Genomic DNA, 14,214 nt, shown 5'->3' with positions numbered 1-14,214 from the left:
TTGCAAATTCATCTTTGGTTCAAAATCCTCTGTAATGATCACCATAGAATTATTTTTGGTTCACTGACGAACTGTTTTCAAAACAAAATTAATAATGAAAAATATCAGACTTTGTTTCAAATTCACTTTTAAGAAATTGATTCTCTGAAAATCTGCCACCGAATCAAAGAAAGACTTCACATCTACGTCTTCATTGTTAACGTAACAACTTTCTGTAAGTAAAGAACACCTCCGCTGACGCATCTGCAGTAGAAAAACAATGCAGTTTTCCCAAACTTAAAATGACTGCCTATCTTGCTCTTAAAAGGGCAAAAAAATGTTTTATGCTGGGCTTTCAAAGAAAATTAGCTCCCAACTAAAGTTTTAAGTTATGCAAAAAGACAAAAACTTTTTAATGAAAAGTTTACTTAAACCTGTTCAACAGTTGTATTGTACTTACTTATTATGTCAACATACCTTAATTGAACCTTTTTTTGCTATAGAATCTTTCTAAGTCCCGTATTTTCGGCATTGTTTTACTTTGTATATGGCACGAAATGGACGCTTTAAATTACTAATGAGTAGCGACGTCTTGAAAAGAATCACCATAGCTTACTTTGGCATCTTAAGAACAGTACACCACTTATACTAAAACTAGCCAGAGATGCGATATTCAGCTGGGTACATACAACTATTTAGATAGAATTTACATTTCTAAACGTTAAGAATGACAGATCTACGTCAGTTACAAGTTTTCCACGAAGACAAACTGTTTTTTTTTTGGTACTAAACTACCTTGTAATTCGCCTAGGCGGTTAACGTTTATCGTGAATTGTTTCCTATAGTTTCCTTTCTTTTCTTCAGATCAATTGGAAAGTAAATATATCGAACAGTATTTATGCCGTATTAAAACCTATGAAACCTCTCTCTTGCCGAGGTTTACGCATAAATATTAAAGATGCGCCTTGATGAGAGGCAAGAAAGTCATATCTCTATTCTCAGCTCTACAATATGACTTGTTATGTTTAATGGATTGATTGCATTTCAAAGCATGGTTTATACGGGCCGTTCTTATCGTTTTCAACGACATTTTAATAATTTTAAGTATTCCACTCGGAAAGACCTGTTCATTATTCCATATATAAGGGGGTTTATGGCACTTGAGGTGTAAGCAAAGTAGGTGTAAGCTAAGTATACCCGTCGGGTGAACCATTTCTCCTTCATAATATCCATCAGATCTATGACAATACATGGAATCCAACAAATGAAGAAAGCCAAGACGATTGCAAACAGGGTGCGGGTGACAACAATCTCTGCAGGATTGAGACTGTTGAAAGAAGCCTTTGATATCTTCCTGGCGGCCAGTCGACGAAAATGCTTTCGTATTCTAGTAAACACCTTCGCATAGCACCATATGATTACTACAGCAGGCAGTAACACGAACAAGGCACTGGAAACAATGGTGTATACTTGTGCTGTCAACATGCTTCGGTATACGTTGACACAGATGGTCTTACCAGGGTGAAATATGAATGAGTTGCCATGCTGCGCGAATGTGATGCTGCTTAAGATCCCAAGAGACAGTAAACTAGCTGAGGTTATCATCAGGATAGTGTAGCCGGTAGTAAAGACCTTTTTGTACAAATCTGGTTTTATGACTCGAAAGTAGCGGTTTACTGCTGTCATTGCCATCATCTGAAGCGAAAGGAATGCCAAAAAGAGGGTCAGAAATCCTTGAAAGTGGCAGAGAAAGTCCCCAAAGATCCATTCTCCAGCAATGAGAGCACCTTCCGACAGAGGCATGGATGTAATGGACATTACAATATCACACACCGTCAGTGTTAAAACAAATATATTTGTCACTGATCGTAGATTGTTGTTCTGAAAGAATGCAATACATAGAAGTATGTTTCCAAAAAGAGCTGCTAGGTTTATAACGAAGAGAGGTGCAACATCCACCACTATCTGAAACGTTGAACGATTGCTCAATGTGTTGGGAAAATGGGGTTGAGAAAAATTGTCGTCTTCCATGTTCATAAAAGCGTTCGTTTATGAGCGAAGTTGAAACGTCTTATATTAAATATTTTCGTTTTTATGCGGACAGAACTTCTTCAGTTGCAAGCTGTGTCCTGGCCCAAAGCGTTTTAGTAGGCGATTTCCTTCAAAGCGTGTTTCGTGATCCAACCATGCAATTGATAGCGGACAGCTCACTGAAATGTGTCGTCAGCAGGTTGTTATACACGATAATCCTTCCTCGATGATAGTGTAAAGAAACTGCGACAAAAACAAAATTAACGTCCCACATATAGGGCGGATGGGTGCTGCAGGAAATAAAACAAAAGGACACCACGATGACGTCGACACGTGCTTAAATGGAGAATTTTATCAGAAGAACTAGCTAGATCCTTGCCGCTGTTTGACCGCAGAGAGAGACTCTCACGTATTTACATATCAGCCTGTACCAAACTAATGAATACCATTTCTATTGTTTGCTTATTACTGACTAGGTATGTTTAAGAAGACTTTGAAAATTGCACTGGATTCTGAATGTCAAAGGAAACAATAGACTGATCGAGAAATTTGATCTACAATATCTCTAACATCGGTGTTGACAGTTCAAACGAGATCAATTTTTTTTTATTATCTTAGATTGTAATAAAGAAACAGCTGAAAAAGAACTGTTTATGGCAAATTCATTAAATGGTCTTTCCGGGGAAAACCATTAATAACGTTAAGCGGATAAACTTCGAGGATCCAACCAGACAAAATAATGAGAATATCGCAGAAGATTCTAATGTGTGACATATTAATTTCAGGGGGCCCCTCTTGAAATGGCAACCGAAGATCAAATAAAAAGAATGTCAACTTTTAACTTATAACGCCCACTAAGCTACGAGAAAACGCCCACGATATTTGTACCCAAGGAGAAGAGGGAAAAGTAATAAATCAAAGGAGAATCCGATCACGTACGCTGTTAACCACGTATAACATTTTTAAATGAATAATCACTGCACACGCAAATTCACCGCTACAACAAATGTTTAACAAGATAAGGGATAAGCTGGCTAAAATTAATTTTCCAACTCGAGAATCCCCATGCTTCCCAGCGGGGAATCATTCGCGATAGAGACTTATACCCGGCTATTGTAGTCTTGAAGGAAAACATTCTGTTCCAAATTCTAAATACATTTTTGGACTGTTTTTTTGCAGTTGTCAAAAAGGTGTAATATCGACGCAATCAGCACTAAGAATCCTAGTAACAAGAAGACCCTCATAAAACTACGAATCAATAATAATAACTGGCAGCATTCTCGTTTGTTATCTTGACGAATGTGTGAATTCTATGACAGTCAAGAGATTAAGAATCTGATGGAAAAAGTTTTAAATTTTTCAAAATGCATCCAGTTCTTCCTAATGTAGAGTAGATTGTTTTGAAAATGTTATTATGTGGACAATGTTAATTTATTTACTGTTAACGACAAGAATGAATTCCGGGTTCCGGTTAAAAAGAAAAATTTCAATCCAAATTATTATTTCATTTCGCAAATAAAATATCTGCTATGACATCGATTGCTATCTAGTATAAAAGGATTACAGTAAAGCATTTATCTGAGGTTAAGACATCGAATTTAAAAACAGTGTGCCAACGAAATGTGTTTATATAAAGCGGAGTGCAACATTTCTTTGGATTGTCTCCTGCGCCATCAACAAAAGACAAACGCAAACGATAAACACTTTACCTATTTCAGGGTTTCGTTTCCGGAAGTTTCGCAGGTGTTTACAGAGGAAAAACCAGAAATATCGCAAAATACACTTAAAAGTTTTGATATCGTTTTCTGGCGGACTTTTTTATTAGCTAGAATTTAATGCACTGCAGCTTAACGCAAAGCGACCTTAAGGCTAAAATGAGCCTTTTTCAAAATTGTTTTCTCAAATATAAGATATATAACGTAAAAACACGCATAAGACGGAGCTGAGGAGTTTCTCGTGAAAAGGTCACAGTAAAACGTGCTGAATTCATAAACTCGTAAAGTTTTTATTTACTTATCGGGATTAATATCTGTCTGCGCCGACGTGAAAGGCAGTTCAGTTTATTCGCATCGCAGCCCTCGAAACAGTATACATTGACTAGTTTTCTACAAAAGAACATGAAATCAATGTCAGAGCCAACGCAACTCAATATTACCATAAACGCTAATAACTTTTGTTACATATCGCGATTAAAAGTTTGGCCACCATCCACGTAAAGGAAGTTCAAACAGTCTGATTCATACCCTATACCAACGATATCTATTTAATCTATGTGTCAGGGATATTCTTTTGAGAAATATTAGACCAGAATCCAAACTCAAAGTAATAGCATTACCCTTCAAGGAAAACGACACATTTTGGAAGGAAAAATTTCGTGGATCTCAAAGAAGGTAGTAGTAGCCGGCTTAAAGATTGAAAGAGTGACAGTCTTATTACTTTCAGATTAAGATTCACACTTTATAAGATATATTAGGCTCGGTTTAAACGTCAAACTTCACATGTGCCGAACTAAACTCCAGTTTGGGTCGACCCAAACTATAAAATTCGACGTTTGATTTAAACATCAAATTTAATTCTGCCCCATTTTATTCACCAACAAGAGGGAGTTGGTTCCCAGGCCCTATTTTCATTTCCCGCCTTATCCTTTCCAAAGATAGCGGATGTTGGAAGCTTTTCCCGCTCTGGAGGTTTTTTTTCTTTATAAAATGATAAGTGCCAACAGAAGGCAAAGAACTTTTATGCAAATGACCTTACAATATTTTACAGCAAGAAGAAAGCGACTTCTTCAAATTTCCTTAGTTCTGCTGCTGCCAATCTCAGCGCACAGACACAGTATCTCTTCTGTTCCTCGATCAGTTCGATCTCGAGTTCGATCTTGTCGTCGTTTGAACCGGAATGCTGGTTGGTGGCAGAAGGTTTGGGGCAACTATTCTGATATGAGGTTCAAAGTAACTCTTCGAGTTTTTCGACAAACTTTTAATTTTATTTTAAGTCACATTCGGCACCGATTCGAAAAACAAACAGTGACAGAAGAGCCGATCTCGCCAGAAGAAAGACTAGGCATCTGCCTATACAGATTAGCGAGAGGCGACTACCATTATACGATAGCCGAAATGGTAGAAAGGGGTGTAGGCACCGTGAGCCGTATTGTGCATGATGTCTATGAAGTTCCGGTTGATGATTTATGGACTGAAAGTGTATCAACTTTTATGCCATGTACCCAGGATGAATTTAAGGCAAAAATGTTGGACATGGATGAATTTTGGCAGTTTCCGTGCTGTTGGGCAGCATTAGATGGCTGCCACATCCCAGTGAAATGCCCACCCGGAGGTTTGGAAGCCTGCAGGGAGTATCACAATTTTAAAAATTTTATTCCATTGTTTCGATGGGCATGGTGGACTCACACTACTGGTTTGTTTGGGCCAGCTGTGGGTATCCTGGCAATTCCCATGATGCAATAATTTTCAAATCAACACATATTGGGTGGGCAATCCAGGATGATGATTTAATACCCAATATTGCAAAATCAGTTGATGGGATAAATGTCCACCACTTATTTTGGGTGATTCTGCCTTCCCTCTCCAAACTTGGCTTGTGAAATCCTACACCAGTGCAGTGCTGAGCCCTCAACAGAGATACTTAAATTATAGCTTTAGTAGAGCTCGGATAGCTACCGACAACTTAATGGAAGGTGGAGGGTTATTTTGCGAAAAAGTGAAAGTAGTATAGTTCCCATTCGCACAATTACACTTGCATGTGTTGTACTACACAACATTTGTATCACTCAGGGAGATTCCATTTCCTGGAAACTTGATTTGTCCATTACATAACAGGACCAAGAAAAGAGAAATAGGGAAGAAATTAGAAAAATATTACAGATGAGAGAGTGTAGACCGATCAATGACACAGCAAGTGAGGCAGCAAATGTCCGAATCGTATATGTGAACGATCCTTCGCAGTAAAGCACTATTTGAGCAATAGTGAAAATCAGACCTGAAAAAAATTTCAGGCCTGTACGGGATTCGAACCACTGACCTCTGCGATACTAGTGCAGCGCTCTACCAATTGAGCTAACAAGCCAACTGGGAGCAGGTCATCAAATTAATTCGACATAAACCCGTAGATGATAAATCAAACAACAACAAACATATGAAACATATGTATGAACTGCGGTTATGAGACGTATATGTGAACGATCCTTCGCAGTAAAGCACTATTTGAGCAATAGTGAAAATCAGACCTGAAAAAAATTTCAGGCCTGTACGGGATTCGAACCACTGACCTCTGCGATACTAGTGCAGCGCTCTACCAATTGAGCTAACAAGCCAACTGGGAGCAGGTCATCAAATTAATTCGACATAAACCCGTAGATGATAAATCAAACAACAACAAACATATGAAACATATGTATGAACTGCGGTTATGAGACGTATATGTGAACGATCCTTCGCAGTAAAGCACTATTTGAGCAATAGTGAAAATCAGACCTGAAAAAAATTTCAGGCCTGTACGGGATTCGAACCACTGACCTCTGCGATACTAGTGCAGCGCTCTACCAATTGAGCTAACAAGCCAACTGGGAGCAGGTCATCAAATTAATTCGACATTGCTCAAATAGTGCTTTACTGCGAAGGATCGTTCACATATACGTCTCATAACCGCAGTTCATACATATGTTTCATATGTTTGTTGTTGTTTGATTTATCATCTACGGGTTTATGTCGAATTAATTTGATGACCTGCTCCCAGTTGGCTTGTTAGCTCAATTGGTAGAGCGCTGCACTAGTATCGCAGAGGTCAGTGGTTCGAATCCCGTACAGGCCTGAAATTTTTTTTTTTTCAGGTCTGATTTTCACTATTGCTCAAATAGTGCTTTACTGCGAAGGATCGTTCACATATACGTCTCATAACCGCAGTTCATACATATGTTTCATATGTTTGTTGTTGTTTGATTTATCATCTACGGGTTTATGTCGAATTAATTTGATGACCTGCTCCCAGTTGGCTTGTTAGCTCAATTGGTAGAGCGCTGCACTAGTATCGCAGAGGTCAGTGGTTCGAATCCCGTACAGGCCTGAAATTTTTTTTTCAGGTCTGATTTTCACTATTGCTCAAATAGTGCTTTACTGCGAAGGATCGTTCACATATACGTCTCATAACCGCAGTTCATACATATGTTTCATATGTTTGTTGTTGTTAAATGTCCGAATGTTTGTCACAAATTATGGCTTGAAAAAGAAACTGGTCAAGTATCCTGACAATGTTGTAAACAGTGACCATGGAACTGCTTGTATTTGCTGGAGTTATATTTTTGTTATGTTTTTTACACTCAAAAGGTCTACCTCCCCATATTCAAATGATGCCACATTGCAAAACCTCTATGCAGCAAAATTATCAAAATTAAACATCCCTGCAAAAAACACAGTTTTTAACAAACAGAACATTAACTTTGAAATACAATATGAAAATATCAATTTCTGCAATGTCTACCATATCTTACAAGTACACTCATATGTTGCAGTAAACTGCACGTATAATTTTGTGGTCACCTGCATTACAGCTTTGAGTGACTACTGTTTTTGATGCAGTATAGTGATAAACATAAAGTCAATTACTTTTCCAAAACCTCCATATATAATTTGTTTAGTTTATTATTAAATATTACTTCAATATAAAACTTACATGATGTAAATTGATTCATCTTGAGTGATAACCTCTTAAAACAATAAATGGAAACCAAATTTTATAAAATTATATTTTCTCTTACAAATCACTTGAACTTAATTTCTCATATTCACTAATATTTTTCCTGTTTAACTTTTTAAGACCTAACTACGACAAATAACTACCATAAGAAATTCTCCCAAACAAATTCTACATTTTTCATTTTGACAGTTTGGAAGATTTCTCTTAAGTTTATCTTAAAAAATCCACCAATTGTGGCTGATAAACCACATTGGACTGAAAGGATTAATCAAAATTCAGTGGATGATAGTGGTGAATAAAGGTCTTGGTAATAGACTTTTTGGTGTATTAATAAAAATCATAATTATACCAATACAGAATATAACTGTAACAAATATATTTCAGTAATGTGCAATATTCATAATACTTGCTTGCACCAGCATAAAAGTTGTCAAAGGCAGAGGTGCTTGGTCTGTGGTTACGTGTTGGCCAGTACTCTTCTTGCCACTGGCCGTTTTCTCACTAGAGGACGGACAAATCGTCTGGACGGACAAATCGTCTGGCATTTGTTCGTCGAATTTGAATTCGAGAAGGCCATATGCCGAAAAGTTGTCCGTCTTATGAGCGCAAAGAGAACAGGAACTAGGTCGTGCTGTAAAGCAAAAAGGCTGCTGTCATGTTGAAACTTCCCATAAAACCTCGCTCTGTTGTTAGTCCCATTTCCTCGTGGCGAGAAAATCGAACATTTCACCGTCTGATAGGAATTTAAGTCGTACTGTCGTCGACTTGTTCGTCTCGACGGACAAATCGTCTTCAAAAAATCGTCTTTCCAGACGGCCAAATATCAGACGATTTGTTCGTGGAAAAATTTGTTCGTCCCGTTTTCACATCAGACGATTTGTTCGTCTAAGACGATTTGTCCGTCCAGACGATTTTTCTGTCCTCTAGTATGAAAACGGCCACTGTGGATAGTTGTTTGGTGTCTCCCCTAGCTGATGGTTCCTCTGGTACCCATTCTGGGGTGGTGCAAAACTTGTGTTAGGCATGGGGTTGGTAATAAGCAACAGCATTTTGAGCTCATGTTCCCTTGATTTTGCCATTTCATCCTTTAAAAAACTAAGCAATTCCTTTGTGGGGTCATCGTTGACAAGATCCTTAATGACAGTAAGAGATTCAGAAACGGCATTTCCAAGTTCTGTGTTTGACTTTACTTTTTTGTGGCTTTTCACCGGCACAAATAAGTGTGAACTTTGGGAGTCTGTACTGCTACTATTTTCGTGACTGTCTTGTTGTGGTGGTGGGGCTGTTGCTGCTGGTTCATGTGCCTTCTCAGGCACGAGTTTCTTGTGTTGAGGGGTTCTACCACTCGCTTGGCAAATTAGCAAGAGGTACTGAGACTCTGTAATTTTCTTCTTTATTCTCCTATACTGCTGCTTCTACTTCAGCTAATTTTCTCTCTCTCTTGTTCCACTGCTTATTTCTACTACTTTCAGCAAGGAGTGCTCCAGCATTAAATACAGAAATCACAGACATGTTTGGGTTAGCTAACCGTGGGAACTTCCAAAACAGGATGTTCAGTGTGGGTAAAACTCAACGTCAGTTTTACCAACTCAAACATGACCACCTAGCAAACTAGTTATCTTCAACCATAACAAGGGATTAAAATGTCTAGCACGGTAAGTGCTGAGCCAAGTTCAAGCACACACTAAAAATAAATGATCAAAACTATAGATTCATCAAAATAGCATGTAGGGGCGAAAAGGCGAGACTTAATAAAACAAAAGGTAAACCTAAAAAAATGCTTGAAATATCGAGCCTTGAAAACGCTCTGCAACACTTGTTTTAATTAAAATCTGCCGTACTCAACTGACTTAGACATCGAACTTCACATGCATTTAATTCCTGAGTTTAGTTCGGCACATGTGAAGTTCAACGTTTAAACCGGGCCTTACAGCAGTTACGCGGATCAATCACAAAGCGTTGGTGATTGAATTTCATTGCAAATGATTCTGGATTTGTCTTGACAGCCAATCGAACAGTGCTCTTTAAAGTACAAAATCTAAAACCCAGTGAAGCTGCGGGTGATCCTTTTTGTTTTTGTTTTCGTCAGGTCTTTGCAAGTATCCTACAATTTAACCACTAGACTTCGGTTTAACAATTTGATATACACAAAACTCATCAAAACGAAACATTCTTCACACTTCATCAGACGTTTAGGTTATTGCCAATCTAAAGGTCTCAGTTTCATCTGGTTCGTTTTAGCGTGTAATGAGCTCCTCTGAAGGAATTCCATGAGACACCATCAGCATATGCATGACTGAACGGCCCTTAATGATAAAACCCGTTAAAGTCAGAATGCTGACAACTGTTGTACCACCAAACACCCTCATACACCAGTTGAATAAAACGCCATATTACTGCCATCAATAAATCAATCACATAGGCAAACTATTAATCAGCTGTTCAATCAGTCAACCAATTAGTATGTCAGTCAGTCAATCAATCAGTCCATCAATCTGTCGACTTGGAACTTGTGCGGCGAACTGTGAATGGATTGACTGAATGAGGAAAGGGGGGGTAGAAAACTCGCCTGAGGTGAAGGGAGGGCAGGAATCCGACACTAAATCCATATAAGGGGGATTAACGGCAACTGGAATTCAAACAACCTAACAGAAATTTTACAGGACTTGCTTTCACTCGTGTTTAATACTTCGAAATACTCTCGAATACAAGTCAATGTCGCTTTTACAACTTTCGCGGTTTGAAACACGCCATCTTGGATATTGAAGTTGAAGTTCATTTATTTGTTTAAGCAGGTTGATTAATTGGCAGCTGTAATAGCTGATGTGGACCTGCTGTCCTAACCCACCCATCCCACCCCATGGGAGGACATCCGTCACACAGTAATCTCGTGTGTGGGAAATTAACGTCACCTGCCCCAACCCTGCAGGAGACGGGACCTCCATTTATTCGTCCCTATCCGAGAAGACTAGAATATCTAACCATTTCTTGATGTTATAGAAAGGTAGCAAATTCTTCTCAATTATTTTAAGACCTTGAGTGTTGGTCCGGCCGGGGCTCGAACCCTCGACCTCCCGCACTACAGTCCAGCGCTCCATCCATTGAGCTAACCGGGAGGCGGTCAGTTATGACGTAGCAAGTGTCAAACTTCAATTTCCGCGCTTTGCCCTTGTTGACCTGTTTGACCTTTGTGAAAACAATTTCAACTGACTTGTGGTTGAATGTCAAAATACATACTAAAATTTAAAAGGAAAAGGTGTAAGCCTCCACAAGCTACCGGATAGTGAAATATTAAAGAAAAGTTAACGAGCAAGAATAACCCGCGAGGACGGCTTGCCAGAAAGGGATTTTTATGGTACTCAGTTAGTCCACACGAATACCTTTCTTATCTATGGAGTCCCATAGAGTCACCAGCCGTGCCACTGTATCCTCCAATCAAAAGGCGGTACTTATCAGTCTCGTCTGGTACCTTAAAAGTCGTGTAATCAACGTACTTGGCGTTCCAATCATAGTCTTCCAAGTCAACTCTCAACATGACATCTTCAGTGGCTGTCAAACGGTGAAGATTGTCGTTTCCAAGCCAGAACTCGCCATTGAGATCTCCAAAGCCGTATTTGTAAGATTACCATCCAAGAAAAAAAACAACTGAGCCGTCCAGACGTCTCTGAAAAACGGCCCACCCTCCACCGTCCATGGTCATGTCACACAACACTTGGATTGACCTACCGCCGTCTGGATTGATGGTGTATACGCCACACGTCTCCCGGTTAACTCAATTGATAGAGCGCTCGACTGAAGTGCGGGAGGTCGAGGGTTCGAGCCGGACCAACACTCAAGGTCTTAAAATAATTGAGAAGAATATGCTGCTTTTCTATAACATCAAGAAATGGTTTAGATATTCTAGTCTTCTCGGATAGGGACGAATAAATGGAGGTCCCGTCTCCTGCAGGGTTAGGGGTAGGAGACGTTAATTCCCATGCACGAGATTACTGTGTGATGGATGTCTTCCCCTGGGGTGGGATGGGTGGGTTGTTGTCTTGCGTTTACATGAGCCTCTGGTTCGGGCAATATGGGCAACCATGCCCCGCGTAAAGATATTAAACTTGATTATTATTATTATTATTATTATTATTATTATCATTATTGTTATTATTATTATTACGATTTCCAACCGTCTCGAAGCAGTTCGTTGCAGCTTTTCGGCTCTGTAGCTGTAAAACGGTACCAAAAAACAAACAAACAGTCAAACAAGCATACGAGTAAAAGACAGATCTTAACATGCCGAATGAGGCAAACTACTGAAGACAATAAAAAAAGCAGGGAAGCTGAAGCATGAACACTTACTAGACTTACTAAAGGTCGTAGTTTTTGTCAAATTGTTTCGGAAGTGGGTTGTAGGCTTTTTTTTAGATGCTCTCTTTTGAGAGCCTCAGGAACTTCCGCGATCTGAACTCAGTTGGGGGAGAGTTATCCTTTATGAAGAGGTCATTGGTTGGAGCTCTATCCAAGCTTCTAGAGTACTTTTTCTTCTCCAAGTATACCTGTCTATCTAAGCTTCTAGAGTACTTTTTTTCTCCACGTATACCTATATTATTGCTGAAAATACTTTATGTCCGCCTTTCATTGCCACAATACCGAAATCGTTTAAGCTAAAAAAAAAAATGGAAAAAAAAAAATCGAACACTAACCGCAAGCTGGCTCATTGTGGTCATCCTTACATTTGCATTTTACGCTGTCATCTTGAAATTTTGAGATGCAGATTCCGCTCGTCTCACAAGAACTCTGTATTTTGAAAGATACTAACTAAATGCTGATTGCTTACAGCTGTCAAGTTAAAATTTTCAACCCAAGCAAGATAAAATTGGACAAATGAAGAACCAATAATTTAATATTGCTTTGTCCTACCATGATGCTGCTGGGCCTGGGCTTAAAATCGATCATTAGAGCATACAGAGTTTCAGCCACAAACTGATCATGATACTCGAGTATACAATTGATGACTTTGTCCGAAACTCAGCTAAGGCCCGACAGAAACGACAGTGAATTTGGGATCTAAGGTTAACAGCTTTTCAGAAAGAACAGAAAGTGTAGCAATGGCAGGGTTCCGGTGTATATGAAAAATATTCTGTAAGGACAAGAACAGACCGCGACTTCGGAGTGGATAATGTCAGACCGATATGGTTGGAGATTGCGGTTGTAAAATATTGTAAGTAAACATTAATTTTAATTCAAGGTATAAAATTGTCCTTAAAACTTTTGGTGGAAGCTCATTCTCAACGCAACTCGAAGAGAAAAACAATGCATTTTTCCTAAACTCAACATGCCTACCTATATTGCTATTCTTATATGCTGGGCTTTCAAAGAAAAGTAGCTCCCACCTAAAGTTTAAGTCATGCAAAATACAACAATAATTTAATAAAAAGTTTAAATAAACCTGTTGACTAGCTGTATTGTATTTGCTAATAATGTCAACTTACCTTAATTGGACCATGTACTAATACAAAACATTTCCAAGTCCTTTAATATACGTATTGTTTTCCTTTATATTATAATGGCATAAAATGGATGCATTAAAAGGCTAATGATCAGCGAAGTCTTGACAAATATACTCCACCATTCTAAGTACAGTATACCACGTTTGCTAAATAACTGAAAAAAATGAATGAAAAAAAAAGGCTAAAAAATTACACATTAGGTACAGATGAATATCAGTGGTCATAAGGGAGTAGGCCTGACATGGTAAAGTTTGAAGAGAATTTTAAAAAAGGATTCAGTTGCAAAATTTAAACTTTTTAAAGATAAAAAATTCATACAATGAGTTAGAAATAATAGTTGTTGCACTAAGAGGGACGAAGGTTACATTTATTCATCTTTAAATGAAATTTTTATCCGCGGTAAAGTTAACAAATCCAGTCAATCGATCAGTGTCACTTAGTTGACACTTGAATCTCAGTGAGTCGTCCTTTCTGGTCCTAAAGTTGTAAGACTGACAACGCTCTTCATCCACACACTCGGATTGACAAGAAGTTTCCGAATCCACCTCTACCTCTCTTATCAGGCTTCCGTTCAGCTTTTTTCCCGCCATCTTGTCGGCAAAGTTAACAGCCTTAAAATCCCGATCTGAAATACGGCTTATGCCGTACACAACGGCACAAAGAGGAAGCCTTATACAGAGATGCATGTGCAGTCTTCACTGTTAGAAAGTGTAAGATAAGTGAAACATTAAAAAAAGTGTTTTTTTTAATATCTATTGCCTGACTAGGCTAGCAGGTGCCGAGAGATCATTACCGCGATTAAATCAATTCGAGCTGCTTTTCTGTCGACAGTAAGTGTATCCCTGTTGCTACATCAGTATTAGAGTGCACCTGACCCCTAAATTTTTTTTCACTTAAAAAAATCTTCATGCTTTGGTGAGTATTTCTTCGAAAAAATTGTTGGATTTAGTTAAATCCTCAATTTTTTATGGCCCGTTGAAGTCGAGATCCGAACGGACCACGA

General features: G+C 38.6%; 1 protein-coding gene and 2 pseudogenes across 1 annotated transcript; 1 reads left to right on the top strand and 2 right to left on the bottom strand.

Moving 5' to 3' along the window:
• Positions 1–361: 361 nt before the first annotated feature.
• Positions 362–2,428, bottom strand: LOC111320954 (beta-2 adrenergic receptor-like). Its single transcript, XM_022923703.2, has one exon. It carries the CDS (start codon positions 2,014–2,016, stop codon positions 1,060–1,062), a length of 957 nt encoding a protein of 318 aa, XP_022779438.1. The 5' UTR covers positions 2,017–2,428; the 3' UTR covers positions 362–1,059.
• Positions 2,429–4,459: 2,031 nt separating this feature from the next.
• On the top strand, positions 4,460–5,942 carry LOC148743163 (uncharacterized; annotated as a pseudogene).
• A 5,159-nt stretch (positions 5,943–11,101) lies between these two features.
• Positions 11,102–13,945, bottom strand: LOC148743162 (ryncolin-1-like; annotated as a pseudogene).
• Positions 13,946–14,214: the final 269 nt, after the last annotated feature.

The sequence above is a fragment of the Stylophora pistillata genome, chromosome 1 (genome assembly GCF_964205215.1).
Source record: "Stylophora pistillata chromosome 1, jaStyPist1.2, whole genome shotgun sequence".
Classification (NCBI taxonomy): domain Eukaryota; kingdom Metazoa; phylum Cnidaria; class Anthozoa; order Scleractinia; family Pocilloporidae; genus Stylophora; species Stylophora pistillata.
The sequence above is the reverse complement of the archived record's forward strand: the minus strand, read 5'-3'. Positions and strand labels throughout refer to the sequence as shown.